At 41.6% G+C, this 21,789-nt stretch overlaps 1 protein-coding gene and 1 pseudogene across 1 annotated transcript; one reads left to right on the top strand and one right to left on the bottom strand.

Moving 5' to 3' along the window:
- Window positions 1-13: 13 nt before the first annotated feature.
- LOC120429233 (uncharacterized) lies at window positions 14-1,156 on the bottom strand. The gene is made up of 2 exons (XM_039594444.2): window positions 430-1,156; window positions 14-365 (listed from the first exon to the last, which is right to left on the bottom strand). Exons 1-2 carry the CDS (start codon window positions 1,022-1,024, stop codon window positions 31-33), a joined length of 930 nt encoding a protein of 309 aa, XP_039450378.1. The 5' UTR covers window positions 1,025-1,156; the 3' UTR covers window positions 14-30.
- A 977-nt stretch (window positions 1,157-2,133) lies between these two features.
- LOC120429243 (uncharacterized) lies at window positions 2,134-19,907 on the top strand (annotated as a pseudogene).
- Window positions 19,908-21,789: the final 1,882 nt, after the last annotated feature.

Raw genomic sequence — 21,789 nt, 5'->3', positions numbered from 1 at the left:
CAAACAAACTGAATCAATGTGGATAAAAGTTTAATCATTGTGCGGTTTGCTCGTCTTAGAAGTCTTTGTCGTCTTATCGGTGATGTGGAAAGTCTCAATGACCTTACGCTCCGCGCATGCAACATCGGGAACCAACGAGGGATGCAAATTCGGGGGCACCTCGTAGTCCTCGTTAAGCTTCTTTGCTAGGAAATATATCTCCGCCAGAGCGACGATCAGCGCGATCATAATGCCCAGCAATAATCGGAACCCAAAGTCCAGCTGGCCAACGATAAGCTCAATCCCGATGAAACCGAATGCAAATCCTGCCGCTACAGAAAAGATGAACTGCGCCACGGCAATCAGCTGTCTGTTAATTTGTTTCACTAAAAAAAAAATGAAATAAGCATTTTTTTTATAGGCATTTTAACCATAATGTTGATACAGTACTCTGAAATGCGATAGTATCCTGGGGCATGTGCGTCCTTACGTTGTCCACGTTCCGGGTCATGGCCTCGTACTCGCGCGCCTCCTGCTCCTTGCGCAACTTTTGACAGCGAGCTTCCAACTCGGCATTTCTCTTCTGTTGTTCGTTTTCCGGCAAAATGAGCGTGCAATTCAGCATAAATTCGTGGAGGTATGGAACGTTGTCCTCCTTCGTCCGGAGTCGGTTCAGGGCATCGTTTAGCCATTTCAAATCGCTCAGCAGCAGGGTTGGTGAGTCATCCCGCCGTAGCTCGATTTTGGAATCGTCCTCTTGAAACACTTTCTCCTCTGGCGCACTCACCGCATCCAAATCAATCTCTTCAACCTGTTTACTATTTTCCTCCCGTAGGAAGGATTTTTCTGCCGGTGTAAACTCAACCGGACAGGCTTTCGGCGGATCGCTGACGGACCAGCTTCCTTTCACGGCTTTTTTCTTACACACAATTTCGATTGCCTCCGGTAGGTTTGGTTCCCGGTAGAAATATGCTTTTATGAATTTTTCAAGATCGTTGGAGGGAATTACTCTTATTCTTGAATCTTTTATAGGTAATTTAGACATTTTGGAAGTACTTTGGCGGCCTTCAACAAGAATCACGAAATTTGATTCAAAGACTTGTAAGATTTTTCAACATTATTTTCAATCATGTGATTGTCAAAATTTACACACTGAAAATGGAGCAACTTATTCGAGTGGTAGAAATTAGAGAGCCTAGAGCTTATTAGAGAACGGACATCTCAAACCAAAAGTACCAATCGAATCACGAGAACTGTCAAAAGGAGGTACCAATCGAGCAAAATCCTTTGTCTTATGCTCGATTGGTACCTCCGTTTGACAGTTGTCGTGCTTCGATTGGTACTTTTGGTTTGAGATGTCCGTTCTCTAATAAGCTCCAGGCTCTCTAGTAGAAATGACAGTTCTCCCATACACGCAAAATCCACATGACACAGATCTGTGTAAAATTTGACACAGATTGCCCAAAACCGGGAATACACAGAATCTGTGTAAAAGCCTTGTACCCAGATGTGTGTTCAGCCGTTGTCTGTCAAATCTGTGTAATTTTGGTTAAGCAAACTGTGTAAAATTTTACACAGATCTGTGTTCATTGATGCACAGAATCTGGGTAGAATATAAGGCTTTCTAGGCCCAGTGAAAAAAAAAATATAATTTAACCCAAAAATGACGAACTTCTCGTCACAGTGTCCTGATGCAAACATTAGGTCTATTCCCGTACTTGCAGAATTGCAAAATTTCTGCAGCTTCTGCAGAATTCTGCAGCCAGCATAAGTCACTTTTTTGCAGCACGTTCCCGTACTTTTCAGCTCGCTCTCTTCGTCTCTCTCTTTTGCAGAAGTTCTGCAAGGAGAGAACTTTTGCCTGGGTAGCGCGTTCCAGTACTTTTTTTTGCAATATTGTACACAGTTGAGTGGTTTTACTCAAATTGGGTATTAAAGTTTTTTTAATATTAAAAAGTTTATTTCTAGAACTTGTTGTTCTATGCAACTCATCATTTTATTTAAAAATCAACCTTGTACAATTTTTTAAGTAACTAGAAATTAATTATGCTTAGGTAGTTATTATATATTACAAACAGTTCAAAACTTTGATATTAGGTAAACAATTTTAGAAATAAGAGTTGCAGGTACGTTTAAGTAATATAATTTAAAAATGACAAGCATAGTTAAAAAATCTAAGAAATTTTAATTTCAAAAATAAGTAAAATGTTAGAATGCTGTTAATCCAAAATTTCGAATCTTTAAATCCTCTAAATTTGAGTTTCTAACCTAAAATATGACTCCAATGTGTAGTTTTTTATGATTCATGATGGCGGCATTTAAGAATTTAGGAAATCAAAATTTGAAGAAAAAAAAAATGAGAATTTAAGAACAATTTCTTAACGGAGAAATGTGGTGTAGAGTATACCGAAAGTTTGGATTTTTAATAAAATGTATTTCAATTTTAAATAATATAAAATATGATGTGTAAACAACGTATGTTTTGTTTCAGCAAAAATGTTATGTTCATCAATTATATAATCAATTATATTTATTATTTGTTTGGTATAGTCTAATATCTCCTTGTTGACCCCTTCGTTCGACAAAATTACATCAAATTGGTAGCACCGTTTCAGGTATAATTTATTATTGCCAATTAAATTTACCTATTATGTAAACACACGTAGTCTGTTCCACGGCCTGTTCAAAAACAATTAAAGATTAAAAATTAATCCTTAAACAAATATTTATTTAAAGATTATTCAACTCAATGAATTTTTTTCTTTTAAAAGTTTTCATAAACAATTTGTTTTTATGATACAAATTGTTTGTTGGTGTATTAGCCGTGCTGTATCACTGGCTTTAGTTATCGACTTTTTATCTGATTATTAACGGAATATTAACACAACAAAAATAAAAATCGTTCTCAATAAAACCAGGCATTAGAAAACTACCCCAAAATCAATCAATTCAAAATATACAAATGTCCCTTTCAAAAAGACTACTTCAATTTAGTAATAATAAAACATCAAATTTACTACAACTCGTAATAAAATGCTTGATTTCACCTAATTTGCAAATTTTATGTAAGCGTGTACTCAACATCCATCACACCAACTTGCAGATACTTTTCAGCACGAAAGAGAAGAGAGAGCTTGCAGAAAAGTACGGGAACGGTTTCGCTGCAACTTCTGTCTCTCTCATTGCAGAAGTTCTGCCTGAGAGAAAAGTTACTTTTGTTGCAGAAAAGTACGGGAACGCTCTGCTGCCGATTTCGTGCAGAATTGCAGAATTCTGCAGTACGGGAATAGACCTATTGATTGAGCTAGCTGCACTGCCCTGTGAAGTACACGCTTACTGAGGGAACTCAATTTTTAAGTTCGTTCAAGCAAAATGAAGTTCGGTTCAGCGATGTCAATTTTAAGATGGGTTTGTTTTGATTTTATTTCGCAAATTTGAGATCACTGAACCGAACTTCATTTTGCTTGGTGACTTTGCTGAAATTTAAAAAGTGAAAGTTCTGGGGACTTAGCGTTTTCAAAGTGGGTGTTCTGGTAAGTTTGTTATATTGAATCTTTTATTAAAAATATCTTCATTTGTATGTTTTTCAGCATCAGTTGATTAATACTCAGAGGAACCGGAAGCCAAGAAGCAGCAAAAGTTGTTTCTACACGGGTCGTAGCCATCCAAGAGTAAAATCAACAAATTCTTCCGGATTTTTTAAGCAGTTGTGCTTTACCATCTTTTTATATTTTTATCTGTTGAGGACAGAGAAAGTGCGCGGAGTGCCCTCACCTTCCGCGCGCCGCTGGCTCACAAGTGGCTGCCCCAGTCTGCCACTGTGTGACGCAGCACAGGGAAACTAAACAAACAATCCATGCAAACAATTCATGCAATCCATGCAAACAATCCCTTGGGAGGGAACGGAGGGAACAAACAATCCATGTTAACAATCCATGCAAACAATCCATGCAAACAATCCCTTGGGAAGGAACAAACAATCCATGCAAACAATCCATGCAAACAATGCATTTTATAAGCTGTCCCGTTTTGTGTTGTGCCATCGTGCCATTCTACTTCCGTCTGCGGACAAGAATAAACGTTTTAACTTGTACTAAGTCTGTTTTATTTCCGTTACGTTCGCTAGTCTATTTGCCCGTCGCGGGTAATCCAACGTCCAGCGCACGTATACGACATTATCTTTCCATATTCAGCTCTTGGTACTCATCGATGGCCCTCCTGGAAGACGACCGTCCCGCCGGAACCATCACCCATCGAAATGTCCGCCGGTGAAAGGACCGCCGGAAGCAGTTGAAAGCGACCGCTGACGGCATCGCCGGTGGCGGCTAACAGGAAGGCAAGGAAGGTTCAGGTTCAGCACGTTTTCCTGCACGACAACTCCACACCAGCTTCGTAACGCTGTAGCTGCTCCCTCGCCACAAAAGTTCGGCAACAATCTGGGCGACTACTTGCTCCCTCGATAATCGCCGCAGGGATGATCATGAGGATCATCAACCCGCTAGTTCACGTCCCGGATGACCATTCCGGTCAGGTGCAATCTGCCGCCCTGCAAATTCTCGATTATGGTCTTCGCAACATGGCGCAGCCGGAAAAGGTGATGAACGATGGACAAACTTTGCTACTGCTTGACTCGACCACGAGTATCTGTCGTCATTCCACGGATGGGACATTCGCGACGCGTAACAGTTGCTCGAAACCCCGCTCCGGAAGAATAACCTAAAAGGTTGGGACGGAAGGTTCGCGGCGGCCAATCAGTTCGTAATCGAGCCGGATTGTGATTGAGAGGGAGTAATCTTGCCCGAACCATGAATCCGAATCTGCTTCCGCCGCCCCTGCCGACAAGTACCATCGACCTGCTGCAGGAGATGCTCCTCGAGCGTGGGGTTATCCGGGCCGATTTTACGCTGTACCAGGACTCAATGGACAAGCGTCGGGATCTGCTGCTGGTTTCACAACAAGGCAAGTGTGACGCCGACGGCGCCCGCTTTCGCAACACCGGAAACCGGCTCTATCTGGACGGGAAGTATGGGGAAGCTTTGGTGTGGTACAACCGGAGCATCTGCTTCGCGGAGAAGGAGACGGACCAGCTGGCCACGGGATACGGGAATCGGTAGGGCGGGAGGCGTGTGTGGTTTGATTGAGGTTATGTTTTGATGTATGTTTTTGAATTTGAAGGTCGGCGGTTTACTTCGAGCAGGGCGAGCAGCAGATTGCCGCTGGCCGTTCGAGGGTTCCAAGTCCGCGGATGGTCATTAATGTGGCCAAGGGAATAAGGGTTGATCACCGGCGAATCCTGGTCGCCGAAAAGGACTTTAATCCGGGGACGTGATTATGGATGCGGAACCACTGCTGACGGTGATTGACTTCAACCTGTGCTACGAAAACTGCTGCCACTGCGGAGTCAAGTTCAGCAACAGCTTGATTCCTTGCCCGGGCTGCGTCTTCTTCATGTACTGCGGCGAGGAGTGTCGGAAGAAGACCTTAAATCTGTGGCATCAATTCGAATGTCCGGTGGCCCCGAAGCTGCGCAATTTCTCCAACTTTAATCTGCTGAGCACTCCACGTCAGTTTTACTACGATCTTTTCCTGTTCGATGACGATTTGAAGAGCAGAAGCGGTTCGAGTTCGAGTTGGATTACAGCAACCTGGACCGACGTGAACTGTTCAGAATTCTGCACAACACGGAAGCTAGTCGCGACCCGATCGGAGAGTTGAATGGCTACTTGGAGGAAAAGCTGATTTCTTACGGTTACATTTTGGTGTTCCAAGCGAATTTACTGATGGTAACGGTCACCACTGGCCGTCGGAACTTTACGATCCAAACCTTGAACAAGCTCGCTTGCCTAGCTACCTAGCTACCCTGCTCTCAAACAACCGCGACTATCTCGGGCGCATCATTTCCTGGATCTTTCCGGACACCCTCACCAAAATCCACGCGTGCGATCCGAACGCGCACACGGCCTTCGAATCCGGCCGCATGAAGATGGTGCTGCTACGACCGGTTCCTGCCGGCAAACCCTTCGTCGAGTTGTTCGGACCAATCTGGTGGAGTTCCAACCCGGAACCGCGCTCCCCAGAAATGTGCTGTATTTGGATTCTAGACCGGGACTGTGGTGTAGAGGTAAGCGTGATTGCCTCTCACCCAGTCGGCCTGGGTTCGATCCCAGACGGTCCCGGTGGCATTTTTCGAGACGAGATTTGTCTGATCACGCCTTCCGTCGGATGGGGAAGTAAATGTTGGCCCCGGACTAACCTAAAAAAAAAGGTTAGGTCGTTAGCTCAGTCCAGGTGTAGGAGTCGTCTCCCTGGGTCCTGCCTCGGTGGAGTCGCTGGTAGGCAGTTGGACTAACAATCCAAAGGTCGTCAGTTCGAATCCCGGGGCGGATCCCAAGCAGCATCGCGCAACATGCTAAAAACGTCTAAGTCCAGTTAAGTTACAACAAGGGAGCAACAATGTTGCAATTCTCGAAAATGTGACATCAAAACAAAGTTCTTCATGAAATAGTTACCATTATTTGCTGTGGCAACAATTTGATTTTGTGTATTGATGCAACGTTTCGGTGACATTATTGTACCAATGTTGAAACAAAACAACAACTTACTTCATATTGAGCGGCAAATGTTGCGAATTAGTTGCAGCAAAGTTTCCTTGCTAATGCTAATTGTAAACATCGTTTGCCATGACATAAACACATCATTAATGGAAAAAAGGTATTTTATGGAGTTGGTCTTTTGACAAAGAACTTTGTCCTAAGGGCACTGTCTACGGGTGTCAATCCAAAATTTCGCGAAGCGAAAGTGTAACGATTTGTGTAATTGTTTAAACGCTTATATCTTCCACCCAATTCAAGCAATCTGCATGCTTTATCCACCAAACGAAAGGGGAAGCCTTAAATTGCAAGTAGACTATTTCACAAAGTTGATAAAACTTTGTTAAAGTATTCAAAAGTTAAGATGAAAATAAAAAATGAATGCAGGAAAAATACCGGCTGCTGATTGGCTGAGAGCACTTAGCAAATTTTGCCTTCTCTCCTGTTTTCGTGGAACTGTCACGCGAGAATGTTGCACCACTGTTGCCACATTTCATGCGAACTATTTAAGCTAACAGATAGCCTCAGAAAAAATCAGTACCTGACGAGGTTTCGACAAAGGCGGATCCACGATGGTAATTTTATTGCTCACACACACACACGCACACATTGAAAGACACAGTTTGTGCACTAAATTGGGAGGAATTCTGTTCTTATGAAGATTGTAAGGACGGTCACCAGACCAGAATGATTTGGGGCAATGGGCTTGGGACCACATTTCTCGACTTTTTTTTGATTAGGTCCTATAAACATATGAAAGACAATAGCTTATAGGTCCTTTTCAAAAAAAAGTCTGGATTTATAGGATATTGGCCACACCCGGAGTGGCCAGTGCCCTCGGGAAGGTTCTACCGGGGGGACATTAATCGAACCATACGACTTGGGGCAATATGGGTATCAAAATTCATAGTTTTTTAAACTGGTAATGAAAATGGCCATTTTGACTGGATTGGCCACACCCGGAGTGGCCAGTGCCCTCGGGGAGGTTCTACCGGGGGGACATTAATCGAACCATACGACTTGGGGCAATATGGGTATCAAAATTCATGGTTTTTGAAACTGGTAATGAAAATTGCCATTTTGACTGGATTGGCCACACCCGGAGTGGCCAGTGCCTTCGGGGAGGTTCTACCGGGGGGACATTAATCGAACTATTCGACTTGGGGCAATATGGGTATCAAAATTCATGGTTTTTGAAACTGGTAATGAAAATGGCCATTTTGACTGGATTGGCCACACCCGGAGTGGCCAGTGCCCTCGGGAAGGTTCTACCGGGGGGACATTAATCGAACCATACGACTTGGGGCAATATGGGTATCAAAATTCATGGTTTTTGAAACTGGTAATGAAAATTGCCATTTTGACCGGATTGGCCACACCCGGAGTGGCCAGTGCCCTCGGGGAGGTTCTACCGGGGGAACATTAATCGAACTATTCGACTTGGGGCAATATGGGTATCAAAATTCATGGTTTTTGAAACTGGTAATGAAAATGGCCATTTTGACTGGATTGGCCACACCCGGAGTGGCCAGTGCCCTCGGGAAGGTTCTACCGGGGGGACATTAATCGAACCATACGACTTGGGGCAATATGGGTATCAAAATTCATAGTTTTTTAAACTGGTAATGAAAATGGCCATTTTGACTGGATTGGCCACACCCGGAGTGGCCAGTGCCTTCGGGGAGGTTCTACCGGGGGGACATTAATCGAACTATTCGACTTGGGGCAATATGGGTATCAAAATTCATGGTTTTTGAAACAGGTAATGAAAATGGCCATTTTGACTGGATTGGCCACACCCGGAGTGGCCAGTGCCCTCGGGAAGGTTCTACCGGGGGGACATTAATCGAACCATACGACTTGGGGCAATATGGGTATCAAAATTCATGGTTTTTTAAACTGGTAATGAAAATTGACATTTTGACTGGATTGGCCACACCCGGAGTGGCCAGTGCCCTCGGGGAGGTTCTACCGGGGGGACATTAATCGAACTATTCGACTTGGGGCAATATGGGTATCAAAATTCATGGTTTTTGAAACTGGTAATGAAAATGGCCATTTTGACTGGATTGGCCACACCCGGAGTGGCCAGTGCCCTCGGGAAGGTTCTACCGGGGGGACATTAATCGAACCATACGACTTGGGGCAATATGGGTATCAAAATTCATGGTTTTTTAAACTGGTAATGAAAATTGACATTTTGACTGGATTGGCCACACCCGGAGTGGCCAGTGCCCTCGGGGAGGTTCTACCGGGGGGACATTAATCGAACCATACGACTTGGGGCAATATGGGTATCAAAATTCATGGTTTTTTAAACTGGTAATGAAAATTGACATTTTGACTGGATTGGCCACACCCGGAGTGGCCAGTGCCCTCGGGGAGGTTCTACCGGGGGGACATTAATCGAACTATTCGACTTGGGGCAATATGGGTATCAAAATTCATGGTTTTTGAAACTGGTAATGAAAATGGCCATTTTGACTGGATTGGCCACACCCGGAGTGGCCAGTGCCCTCGGGAAGGTTCTACCGGGGGGACATTAATCGAACCATACGACTTGGGGCAATATGGGTATCAAAATTCATGGTTTTTTAAACTGGTAATGAAAATTGCCATTTTGACTGGATTGGCCACACCCGGAGTGGCCAGTGCCCTCGGGGAGGTTCTACCGGCGGGACATTAATCGAACTATTCGACTTGGGGCAATATGGGTATCAAAATTCATGGTTTTTGAAACTGGTAATGAAAATTGCCATTTTGACTGGATTGGCCACACCCGGAGTGGCCAGTGCCCTCGGGAAGGTTCTACCGGGGGGACATTAATCGAACCATACGACTTGGGGCAATATGGGTATCAAAATTCATGGTTTTTGAAACTGGTAATGAAAATTGCCATTTTGACCGGATTGGCCACACCCGGAGTGCCCAGTGCCCTCGGGAAGGTTCTACCGGGGGGACATTAATCGAACCATACGACTTGGGGCAATATGGGTATCAAAATTCATGGTTTTTTAAACTGGTAATGAAAATTGCCATTTTGACTGGATTGGCCACACCCGGAGTGGCCAGTGCCCTCGGGGAGGTTCTGCCGGGGAGACATTAATCGAACCATACGACTTGGGGCAATATGGGTATCAAAATTCATGGTTTTTGAAACTGGTAATGAAAATGGCCATTTTGACTGGATTGGCCACACCCGGAGTGGCCAGTGCCCTCGGGAAGGTTCTACCGGGGGGACATTAATCGAATCATACGACTTGGGGCAATATGGGTATCAAAATTCATGGTTTTTGAAACTGGTAATGAAAATGGCCATTTTGACTGGATTGGCCATACCCGGAGTGGCCAGTGCCCTAGGGAAGGTTCTACCGGGGGGACATTAATCGAACCATACGACTTGGGGCAATATGGGTATCAAAATTCATGGTTTTTGAAACTGGTAATGAAAATGGCCATTTTGACCGGATTGGCCACACCCGGAGTGGCCATTGCCTTTAAGAAAGGTCTTCCCGGGGGGACATTTACCGAACTATACGATTTGGGGTAATATGGGTATCAACCCAAGTAACGATTCAAATGCTGTATATTCTTATATGGTTTTAAAACAGTTTTATTGGATGCAACAATGTTTTATAAAAACTTTTATCAAAGCCAATAGGTTTTCATCTAGCGTAACCTTCAACATACTTTCAAGGTTTCTTCCAGACTTGATTAGGAATTCTACTTAGAAGTTTTAATTCAGTTTTCTAGTTAAACTTCGAGATTTCCTGAAGAATACATGGCGAAGCTTGAATATCTTGACGAAGTCTGCAATAAACCTTTTTCGTCTTCATAAGGAATTTGACCAATCTTGTTGGATTTGAACTGTCACTTCAATTTATTCAGTTGTAGAACGAGAAACACAGTGCAAGGAGACGAATTGTTTTGGTCCAGCTTTTAAGTGCAGTTGCAAGTGATCTTTTAATGAAAAGTTTAAAAAAGTGTGCTGAGAATAATAAAAAGAATAAATTGGTGGTTTTGGTTGTGTTTTTTTCTACGAAATGATTACAGATTTACCGAATTGCCGATTTATTTCCAGAATTTTTTATTGTGAACAATTCGTTTATTGCAGAAATGGTGCCTGTGCAGTTGTTGCTAATTATTATTTTTATGAAATTAACAGTAGTTTTATTTGGCATCGATATCCTGTTAGTTACATAATTATGTTTTTTTTATTTCGCAATTTATAATATCGTAACATAGCGTTTTACACATTTTGTTTTGTAGAGTGTTTCTCGCAGACTTTTAAATGAAAACCTTCAAGACTTGATCAGAACAGTTTAAAGTGCTAATGGTTTCCAAAAAGAAATTGATAAAACTTTGAATTCTGCAAGTTTTCTTATACAAAACCATCCAGATTTTATGCCGTGTATTGCTACGCGCTGTCATTTGCAATTTGCTGGTGCTGTTTGAGTGAGTTAAGCTGAGTTTTTTTTTTAATTTCAGCTAAGATTTTTGTTTCATAGATAATTTAAACGTTTAAAAAGTAATATTATTTGTCCAGTGTATGTTGTACAGGTGGGGTCAAAGGTATAATCAACTACAAGATGAAAAGGTGAAAATAAGCTATTCTTCAGGACAGTGCAGCGCTTATCAACCTGTGATGGTAATAGTATTTAACTCAGCATGTGGGACTAACAAGCATCTCTCATACATTTTCCGAAGTATTCTGTACAACCTCTTCAATGAATTGTATATAAAGTGGCTTGTTTAGTGTATATTATGTAATAAAAACACCATTACAACGAACAAACGCTGTTGCTTTTTATTGAATTGTTCTGAAAGTTTGGCGATTTCTCTAGTCGAATCTTTTTGCAGTAATCAATGACAGGCAAGCGCTACGGTCTCAGCTTAGGCGATTGAATCTTGAATAAAACCAGTAGAAAGCTACATTATCCTGACTGAAACCTTAATAAATCACTCTTAAAACAAGTTATTCCTAGTCAGTTTTGAGAAAGAGCATTTTAAGAAGAAATTAATTTAAAATAGTTTCAAACAAGAATAAGTATATTTAATAAATTTCGCCATATTGCCTAAAGAATAATGTTACTGAAAAGCGTAGCCATGTTGAATTCTTGAGCAATGACCTTGCTTAAATTATTTTTTTAAGTAAAATAACAAACTTTTTCTAATGATTTGAGAAGGCGCGTAACATTTTTTCGAACTATCTCATAAAAATGTTCGATGATTTTTTTCGGCATTACCGTTACAGTGCATTACATGAGAGATTTGATCACTGATATTTATGGCTTTAATATTATTGACTTGTGAATTATTGTCGACCAAAAGTATTTTCTGATTCCATTTAGAAGAAGAATCATTGCCTTCAATAAAATAATTATGCATGCTTTTCAGTCTACGATACAGGCTTTAGGTTTCCTTGCAGAGTAATTGAAAATGCATTTTGTTCTGTTATAAGAATTTAAGAATTCTTTCAGGCTACAACAAAACTTATTTCCCAGCTAGACAGCATTATTCGTATCTTTTAGAGCTCTTTAAAGCATCAATAAAGCATACAATAAAATTATTCTGTCTCATGAAACTCTTCATTTTTGCTCTGGCTAACCTCCTAAAATAGTCCATTTTGGCTTTATTGCTTATTTAACTCGTATTTAACTCAGCATGTGGGACTAACAAGCATCTCTCATACATTTTCCGAAGTATTCTGTACAACCTCTTCAAAACTACAACAAAACTAAAATTGTTACTTGGGAAGATTGCCCCAAGTCGTATGGTTCGATTAAAGTCCCCCTGATAGAACCTTCTCCAGGGCATTGGCCACTCCGGGTGTGGCCATTTTCATTACCAGTTTCAAAAACCATGAATTCTGATATCCATATTGCCCCAAGTTGTATGGTTCGATTAATGTCCCCCTGGTAGAACCTTTCCCAGGGCACTGACCACTCCGGGTGTGGCCAATCCGGTCAAAATGGCAATTTTCATTACCAGTTTCAAAAACCATGAATTTTAATACCCATATTGCCTCAAGTCGAATAGTTCGATTAATGTCCCACCGGGAAGACCTTCCTCCAAGGCAATCGCAATCCTTACAATTTTCATAAGAACAGAATTCCTCCCAATTTGGTGTACAAACTGTGTCTTTCAATGTTTGCGTGTGTGTGTGTGGGCAATAAATTTACCACCGTGCATCCTCCTTTGTCGAAACCTCGTCAGGTACTGAAATTGTTCAGAGGCTATCTGTTAGCTTAAATAGTTCGCATGAAATGTGGCAACATGGTGCAAATTTTGCCTCCTCTCCTGTTTTCGTGGAACTGTCACGCGAGAATGTTGCACCACTGTTGCCACATTTTATGCGAACTATTTAAGCTAACAGATAGCCTCAGAAAAAATCAGTACCTGACGAGGTTTCGACAAAGGCGGATCCACGGTGGTAATTTTATTGCTCACACACACACACGCACACATTGAAAGACACAGTTTGTGCACTAAATTGGGAGGAATTCTGTTTTTATGAAGATTGTAAGGACGGTCACCAGACCAGAATGATTTGGGGCAATAGGCTTGGGACCACATTTATAGGATATTGGCCACACCCGGAGTGGCCAGTGCCCTGGGGAAGGTTCTACCGGGGGGACATTAATCGAACCATACAACTTGGGGCAATATGGGTATCAAAATTCATGGTTTTTGAAACTGGTAATGAAAATGGCCATTTTGACTGGATTGGCCATACCCGGAGTGGCCAGTGCCCTCGGGAAGGTTCTACCGGGGGGACATTAATCGAACCATAAGACTTGGGGCAATATGGGAATCAAAATTCATGGTTTTTTAAACTGGTAATGAAAATGGCCATTTTGACTGGGTTGGCCACACCCGGAGTGGCCATTCCCTTGGAGGAAGGTCTTCCCGGGGGGACATTAATCGAACCATACGACTTGGGGCAATATGGGTATCAAAATTCATGGTTTTTGAAACTGGTAATGAAAATGGCCATTTTGACTGGATTTGCCACACCCGGAGTGGCCATTCCCTTGGAGGAAGGTCTTCCCGGGGGGACATTAATCGAACCATACGACTTGGGGCAATATGGGTATCAAAATTCATGGTTTTTTAAACTGGTAATGAAAATGGCCATTTTGACTGGATTGGCCACACCCGGAGTGGCCAGTGCCCTGGGGAAGGTTCTACCGGGGGGACATTAATCGAACCATACGACTTGGGGCAATATGGGTATCAAAATTCATGGTTTTTGAAACTGGTATTGAAAATGGCCATTTTGACTGGATTGGCCACACCCGGAGTGGCCAGTGCCCTCGGGAAGGTTCTACCGGGGGGACATTAATCGAACCATACGACTTGGGGCAATATGGGTATCAAATTTCATGGTTTTTGAAACTGGTAATGGAAATGGCCATTTTGACCGGATTGGCCACACCCGGAGTGGTCAGTGCCCTGGGAAAGGTTCTACCAGGGGGACATTAATCGAACCATACGACTTGGGGCAATATGGGAATCAAAATTCATGGTTTTTGAAACTGGTAATGAAAATGGCCATTTTGACTGGGTTGGCCACACCCGGAGTGGCCATTCCCTTGGAGGAAGGTCTTCCCGGGGGGACATTAATCGAACCATACGACTTGGGGCAATATGGGTATCAAAATTCATGGTTTTTGAAACTGGTAATGAAAATGGCCATTTTGACTGGATTTGCCACACCCGGAGTGGCCATTCCCTTGGAGGAAGGTCTTCCCGGGGGGACATTAATCGAACTATTCGACTTGGGGCAATATGGGTATCAAAATTCATGGTTTTTGATACTGGACATGAAAATTACCATTTTGATTGGACATTTTCCGAACCATACTTGTTTTGGCAATTTATTTCCATAGAGGTGCCAAAGATTGAAAACATTTTATAGGAATAAATTATTTAGGATTAAATACATAGGCAATGTTTTAAAAATATAAAATAAAATAGAATATTTTTTAGGAGTTTTGTACAAAGTTCTTTGTCATATTGGTCATGTAGAACATAACCACCTGCACCTTTTTGTTGCACGCATCAAAACAAATATACACAGAAAAAAATCAATTCTCGTAATCGTGATTTAAGTTCACGAATGTAAGAACCACGAAGGAATTTATTCATGAGTATGGTGCATTTGCACTATAAACGTGAATATATTCCTTCGTGGTTCTCGCATTCGTGAATTTAATTCACGATTTCGAGATTTGATTTTTTTCCGTGTATAAAGTTCACAATGTGCAAGTGCTTTAATAAATTGAATAAGCTACCCAAAATTCTGTCCAAATGGACCTACAGTCAGAAGTATTGGGGCATGAAGAAGAACTTCCAAACTGTTATCGACTAAAAATGATAATTATATACATCAGCAAATAACGAGTTCAGATGGAATGATTATGCTGATTATGACGACGAGGATTTCTCGGACAAATCAAAACTATTCTGTGTGATTTTCAGGACGACCTCCGTAACACACCAACGGCAAACGTACTTGGGTGTCCCGAGCCGCCTACGCGGAGTCACTGAGCTTCCAGCCGTTGGTAGCCTTGCCTATCGTATTTCCCGGCGAGATACTTTCACTGTTCCGGCCGTGGGCCCAGTACGTGATCCACCTCCCAAGTCAACATCCTCCTTGGGGTACGGGACAGCCGGAACCTGCCTAGGGCTGATGGTACTCACTTCGCGGCGCTTCGCACACCTTGCTTGTTCGGAAGGGGGGGAAAAACCACCCACCATGAATCATACGCCATGCAGAAGTTTCAATCTACGATTCTTGAAACACACCTTCCAAACAAGGTTCTTTTCCTATAAATATTGTCAACTCTGAACTAAAATGAGAAATTTTATTTTGTTTGACAGTTCTTTAGACAAATTGATGTTTGCAAATTTTATGTAACCATTATGTTACCACAACGTAACACAAATTTTGGTGTTGGATACTTAACTTCAACATTGTTGAAACTTTGTTGCAACAGAAGTGAAGGTTGGCAATTTGCTCAGAGAGAAGTAAGCAGGGACGTACTAAGGGTGAATGATTTAGAAGTGTTTTGGACTTTTTGATGTAGTTGATTGATTTTCAACTGTAATTAAATAAAAGAATTGCTCACAAGGACAACCGGCAGTTTAGCATCGAGCTGTATTTTACACTTTTGACCAAATGCGCATTTTTTAATCCCATATTGTGAGTGTTGTTTCTATTGTTGTTTTTCTTCAAATTGCTTATTTTGCACTAAAAGTGCTTGAAACCCTGTCAACAATACCTGGCACATTTCTTAAAGATAAATTGACAATATTGGAAGATATGTTGATGGCACTCATGAATTTGGCACTGCAGTAGTTTCATTTTTTGAGTAGAAACCTAGCATAAGAGATAGTCACGATACGTGGGTTGCACTTTATTGCACAACAATCTATTGTAAGTATTTATTTGGGTACTTAAAAAAGTATGTTTTCCTAGTTTGCATAAAAACAAAAATTTTCTTATCGTTGATTTTATTAAAGGTTCCTGAATACACCCCTGTGCGTACAAAGCGCCATGATGGTAGATAGGAAAAAAATACTTTAATAATCAATTTTCAACTATTTAAACCCATTTTTTATAACGTTTTGCTACAGAACTGAGATTCTATGTAACTTGCATTGAAACACAGATAATTTTCAGATATATTAGCCATTTTTTTTATATCGATACTGAAATAGCTCCAGAAAACATAGCAAATTTTTAAAAGATTAAGGGCGCATGAAAAAATCACGAGTAGAATGAAATTTTACTCGGTAAACATGAAATCGCCAAAAAAAAACCTTCTATACATTTAAGAAAATCAATTTAGTTTGCTGTTGACGAAAAAATGCGATAGCGTTATTTTTCAGACTTATCCATTTTTGTTTTGCTGGAATATCGAACGGAAACATTTTTATTCAGAAAATAATTAGAAGTTTGTTGCGCTTGCTACTTGGCTTGAAATCATTGAGGCTGCGCGTTTGATTTCAAACAACCAAGAATTTCACCAATATGGTGACATATTTGCATCATATTTGTTACATTGTTGCAACACCATCAATGTTTCCTACAAAACTGACCATCGCATAGGAAACATTGCCGCAACACGTTCATACACTCAAAATATTGTTCACCACAATGTTGCATGAAAATACAGGTGATTATTTTCCATATGGATGTTCATGCCAAATCTACGTGAACCTCTGGAGGCTAGGCTGTATCAATTTTCAAGTGTACCAATACAATCATACGCCACATCACAAGAATTTCACGTTCAGGTTGCAGACAATTCACGCAACCCATGCCTGATTTGAATGTGAATACCATATGATTTTCTACTAACTTTTACAGTGTGGGAGGTTGGGGGTGGGGCATTTTCTTCTTCTTTTTATTGTTATTTAGGTTCTCAAATGAATGAAAAAATTGAGTTGTTCTTTTAAAATTTTATTTTCACAATCGCTGTTCATATTCACTAATACACCATCTCAATTAAACCACTCTATACAATACACTTTTTTTTGTCTGGAAATTCCGAAGGGCATTTCACAAACGCACCCATGGTCCTTAGTTCCGGCGTTCTTGCTGCTCGCGGGGTTCCCTAACCTCCTGCCGTACGCGGCTGACGTTTTCGCCATCAACTTCCTAGCACCGACGTCACGAAAATCAGCGCCCAAGAATGATCCGTCGCGGCCTGGGGTTGGGCATTCTTTCCACTTAAAATCGTCGATCATATCAGCAAGCGACGGTCGGGCTCCAACTTGGCACACGAATTTTCTGTGGCGATGACCGAGGCAGCACACAATCATTCCCGTAGAAAATTTTCGGTTCGGTTCCATTGGGGAGGGCTTTGAAACCTGAAAATAGAACATAAACAGAAAAATAAATATTGATTTTCCAATATTTGGCTGTAATGATTTATTTCACTTACCAGAATACGGGAACAATTGCCAAACATTTGATCCGCCAATCGAACTGTTTTAATTGCAAACAACGGAGAACGCCAACACTTCATCCGTTCGACACGAAAATAATGGCTCAACTGAATGGAAATTTGCTAAGTGCCGATCGCCAAGGGCTGAAATTTTCAGACAGGAATTTCACGCAATCTTGACTGGATTTTCACCACAAAGTTGCATGAAAAGGTGTACAGATTTTTTCCATACCAGTTTCCATGCGGAGGTTGCATGATTCTCATGCAAACACAAAACCAGCTGACTGCAAGCCACGCCTTCAAATTTTCAGGCATGGATTTCACGTGGCATTCGGTTGTGTGAGTGTAAGCTGTGTGAAAACCAAGCAGAGTTGACATGATTTCATGGTGAAAGTTGCATGACTCATGTGAAACGTTGTTTTGGACCAAAAATTGGCTGCCACCGGAATTTTCATGCGACTATGTAGTGAAAGGTTTTTTGAGTGTAACTATCTGGCTATTGTTGCCAATCGCGTTGATGTCGTGCACTTTTTTTGTCGCCAGAAGTGTTGCAAATATGTTGCCTCAGCGATTTTGGATTGTTTTGAATTAGTTGCAAATAAGGCTTGGCAACAGTAATTGCTGCTTGGGATGGAAGCTTAGGTGTAAAAATAGGTTTGCAATTGCCTCAACAATCAAGCCTTCGGACACCTAGTTTCGAGTAGGAATCTCGTAATCGAGAACGCCAAGGCAATGCTGTAGAGCGATTAATTTGATTTTTGATTTGATTTGGATTCTAGATTATCGTGGTTTGCCGGCGGCGACGCGGGTGCGAGATCGACTCAGAGCGAAGCGTTTCGTACGCCAACCAAACTATTAACCAAGTGCTCTACAGGACGGATGGGTTTCAGTAAAAGGACAGCGCGCACAGTGCCAGCAACCGGATGCGGCGCAAGTCATCGGAATCGGCTAGCGAGACCGCCATTTGACGGATCGCGTTGCTCGCCACAGATGAGTTAGCAATCTCCAGATTCAAGAGATCGACAAACGCCCGCTCCGTGCACCAGCAACACATTCAGCTGGGCGAGCAGCTTGAGGATTATGCCACGATGCTCTCGGCTAATACATATTCGCCAGCTATTACAGCAGATTCTGCGCGTTCTCCTGCACGACAACTTCACTAGAAGCGTCGTTACGGCGAACTTGCTCTCCGCGCTGCAAAAAATTCGGCAACAATTTGAAAGACTACCTGCACTTAGTCATCTCGGCCTTGGTCAAGTTATTCGGACCGATCGAGGTCCCGAACTGAGTGGAACGTGCGGAACTGCGGAACGTGCTGGTCAAGGGTACCTGTAGGACATTCGTAGGTCGTCTGCGAGTTCAAGATCTATCTTCTCCAGCTAATGCCGTAGATTCTGCGCGTCAACTCATCCACCAGCTCCACTACAGTGAAGCTGCTCCCCGCCCGCAGTTAACCACGAAGCAGGTGTTGCCGATTTTGGGGAATATTTGCTCCGCAAGCTCTCTGTACGGAACTTGCTTCAGGCTGAAGTCGATTGCGAGGTTGTACGCGGATACTTATGATTGGGTGATTTTGCACGGAGGTTGTGGGGGATATGTACTTCCGTAATTAGAGCCTGAAGTTTACGAAGAAGCCGCGCCGAGGAGCATTGTGGAGTTTATTTTGGAACCGCTGGGCAAGCTGTTGATGCAGGTCGTCGCCTGCCAGGACATGCTGAGCTGTGACCAGAACGTGCAGTTGATAATGCACAGCTCATAGATTGTACGTTTTTCCAGGTGTTGACGCGAATTATGAGCGGGACGGTGCACGCCGGGCAGGAGGTTCGAGTACTTGGTGAGAACTACTCGTTCGTGGACGAGGAAGATTCCTGTACGCTGTAGGTTGGGCTGTTGTGGATCTACGAGGCGCGTTACAAGGTCGAACACCCGAAAATAATGGCCGGCCTGCGCAAGGTCAACAAATCTTACCCATTACTCTCGACTCTCATGGAACAATTCAGCGTGCACGTGATTATCGGCACCGGTGAACACTACTCTACCTGGATTGCACGATGCACGACCTGCGCAAGATGTACTCCGAGATCGACCGATGGCCGATCCGGTGGTGGCCTTTTGCGCGAGTGTCGTCGATACGAGTTCGCTCAAGTGTTTCACCACTCCCAACAAAAACAACAAAATTATCTTCCAGATCAGCTACGACTGGGATCTGGTCGCGGCACGATTGATCTGGGCCTTCGGTCCGTACAACACCAGCTCAAACAAAGCCCTGCTCGGCGCCGTCAAAGACTCCATCGTGCAAGGATTCCAGTGGAGAGGAATCTCATTCTTAACGTCATGTTCAAAATCCTGGATCAATCCATCCCCCATCAGGAACTGTTAAACCGCAGAGGTGTCCAAATCATCCCAACCCAGGGATGCCAGATTTGCAGATTTCTCTGCAAATTTGAAGATTTCCGAAATTTGTTGCAGACAACTTTTTTGTTGCAGATTTTTGCAGATATTTTACCGGTGAGGTTTGCAGAAAAAAACTATAACCCTTATGTGACATTTTTTTTTTGAATAAGTTGAGTAACCCAACTGTACATAGCATTTACAAATTTAGAATCAATCTTCTTAGACCTATGTCAAGTTTGATAACTGTCAAAATATGCAAGTATTCCAAATTTTACCAACCATTTGTCGCAAAAAAAAAAATACAATTCAGATTGCGCGCTCTACAACATGGCTTTGGTGTACTGTAAGATTCCTACTCAAATCTAGGTGTTAAAAAGGTTGAAATTGCTTGGCTTCAAGATAATTCAATTGTAATTAATCCTTTTTAACATTCGTTTAAACAAGCTCAGTAAATGTTTTCCAAGATTTTGGCTATTGTTGAAAAAACGCTGTCCTTAATTATTTGAAGCAAATATTGTTGTTAACTTCATTGAGTTTTCAGATTCTTATATGGGACAATTTTGAAAACATAATGAGATGAGTTTTGGCATTTTTTATATTAATTTCTTTATGTTTTGTAAATATTAAGAATTAACGGTGAACTTGGTTTTCTACCTCTGTTTATTTTTCAGAAACAAAAAAAAAATGGAAATGCGAAGTTACATAAGATTTTCAATGCGGTTTTCAAAATATTTTTCTATCGGATGGAGAAGTAAAACGTTGGTCCCGGTCTCAGATGTTTTTAGGCCGTTTATCCTGGTATATTGCTATTATAAGATTTGAAGAAGAATTTTCAATGGCAAATTCTGAATTAAACATTCAATTTAATTTAATTTACATTCGTTTTTACCTTAGTCGCCAAAAATATTGACCAAAAAACTTAACGAGCTTTTCCTTAAATCACGCAAAAACTCAATTTTCAACCGAAAATTGCGAAAAAGTCAAACAGGCTAAACTGTAGCGATTATGTATACATTCTTTTTAAAAGTCCAGTTTTCTTTTTGCGGGAAGCACAGGTACAATATTGTTCAATCTACATGACATTTATGTGTAAGAAAATATTCCGGGGTTCTTTTTTTTATTGAGCCGGTACAGTCAAATTTGTCGATGATTTGTTTCACAGTGAGTTTTGGTTTTGATAACTTATTCAGTTTTGTAAGCTTATAAAACGTATGACAAACAGCTAATTTCAATTTTCCAAAAAACATAAACTAACAAGTTATAAAAAATATTATCCCAATTCAATCAACAATGATGTTGCAAATATTTTCTTTTGTTTTTGTCCCCTCTTTTTTTCATACCGTCAGTAGGGGTGACATTGGGTCTGGGGGGTGAGATTGGGTCAAAGTGATTTTTGACGGATTTTACCATTTCTCAGGTTCTTCTCAATGAAAATGAATTCTGTTGAAAGGGTTGTGTAGGGGACATCTTAAGATGACTTCGCTGAAAAAATCTCGTTCCTAGAACAAATCCTGTTATTTTGGCAGCTGTCTAAAGTTGGGGTACGTTTTTGGCCAAAAATGACCTCTCAAAAAATCATTTTTCTAATATTTTTGTTAGAATTGCTCGAAAACTACCCAAATGTCTGAAAATCTCCACTTCAAACACTGCAGCGTGTCAATACGATTCCCTCGAACAAGAAACACTGTTGGATGACTTGTTTTTACCATATCGTTGTATTTGAGCATCATTTTAGTTTCATTTGACCCAATGTCACCCCCTCTAAGGGGTGAGATTGGGTCAATTTTCAAACAATAGGCATTTAAGGTAGTGTTCATCAAAATCCACCATATTTTGGGAAAATGTTAGTAAACTATCTAAGAACAAAT

The sequence above is a fragment of the Culex pipiens genome, chromosome 1 (assembly GCF_016801865.2).
Source record: "Culex pipiens pallens isolate TS chromosome 1, TS_CPP_V2, whole genome shotgun sequence".
Lineage (NCBI taxonomy): Eukaryota > Metazoa > Arthropoda > Insecta > Diptera > Culicidae > Culex > Culex pipiens.
Note: the sequence above shows the minus strand (reverse complement) of the source record. Positions and strands in the feature narration are given on the sequence as shown.

Bases quoted from the DNA above. Each gene is read 5' to 3' on its own strand.
- LOC120429233 (XM_039594444.2), bottom strand. From the start codon at position 1,024: ATGTCTAAATTACCTATAAAAGATTCAAGAATAAGAGTAATTCCCTCC. The intron at 366-429 runs GTACTGTATCAA...TTTTTTTTTTAG, and splicing joins GGATACTATCGCATTTCAGA to TGAAACAAATTAACAGACAG.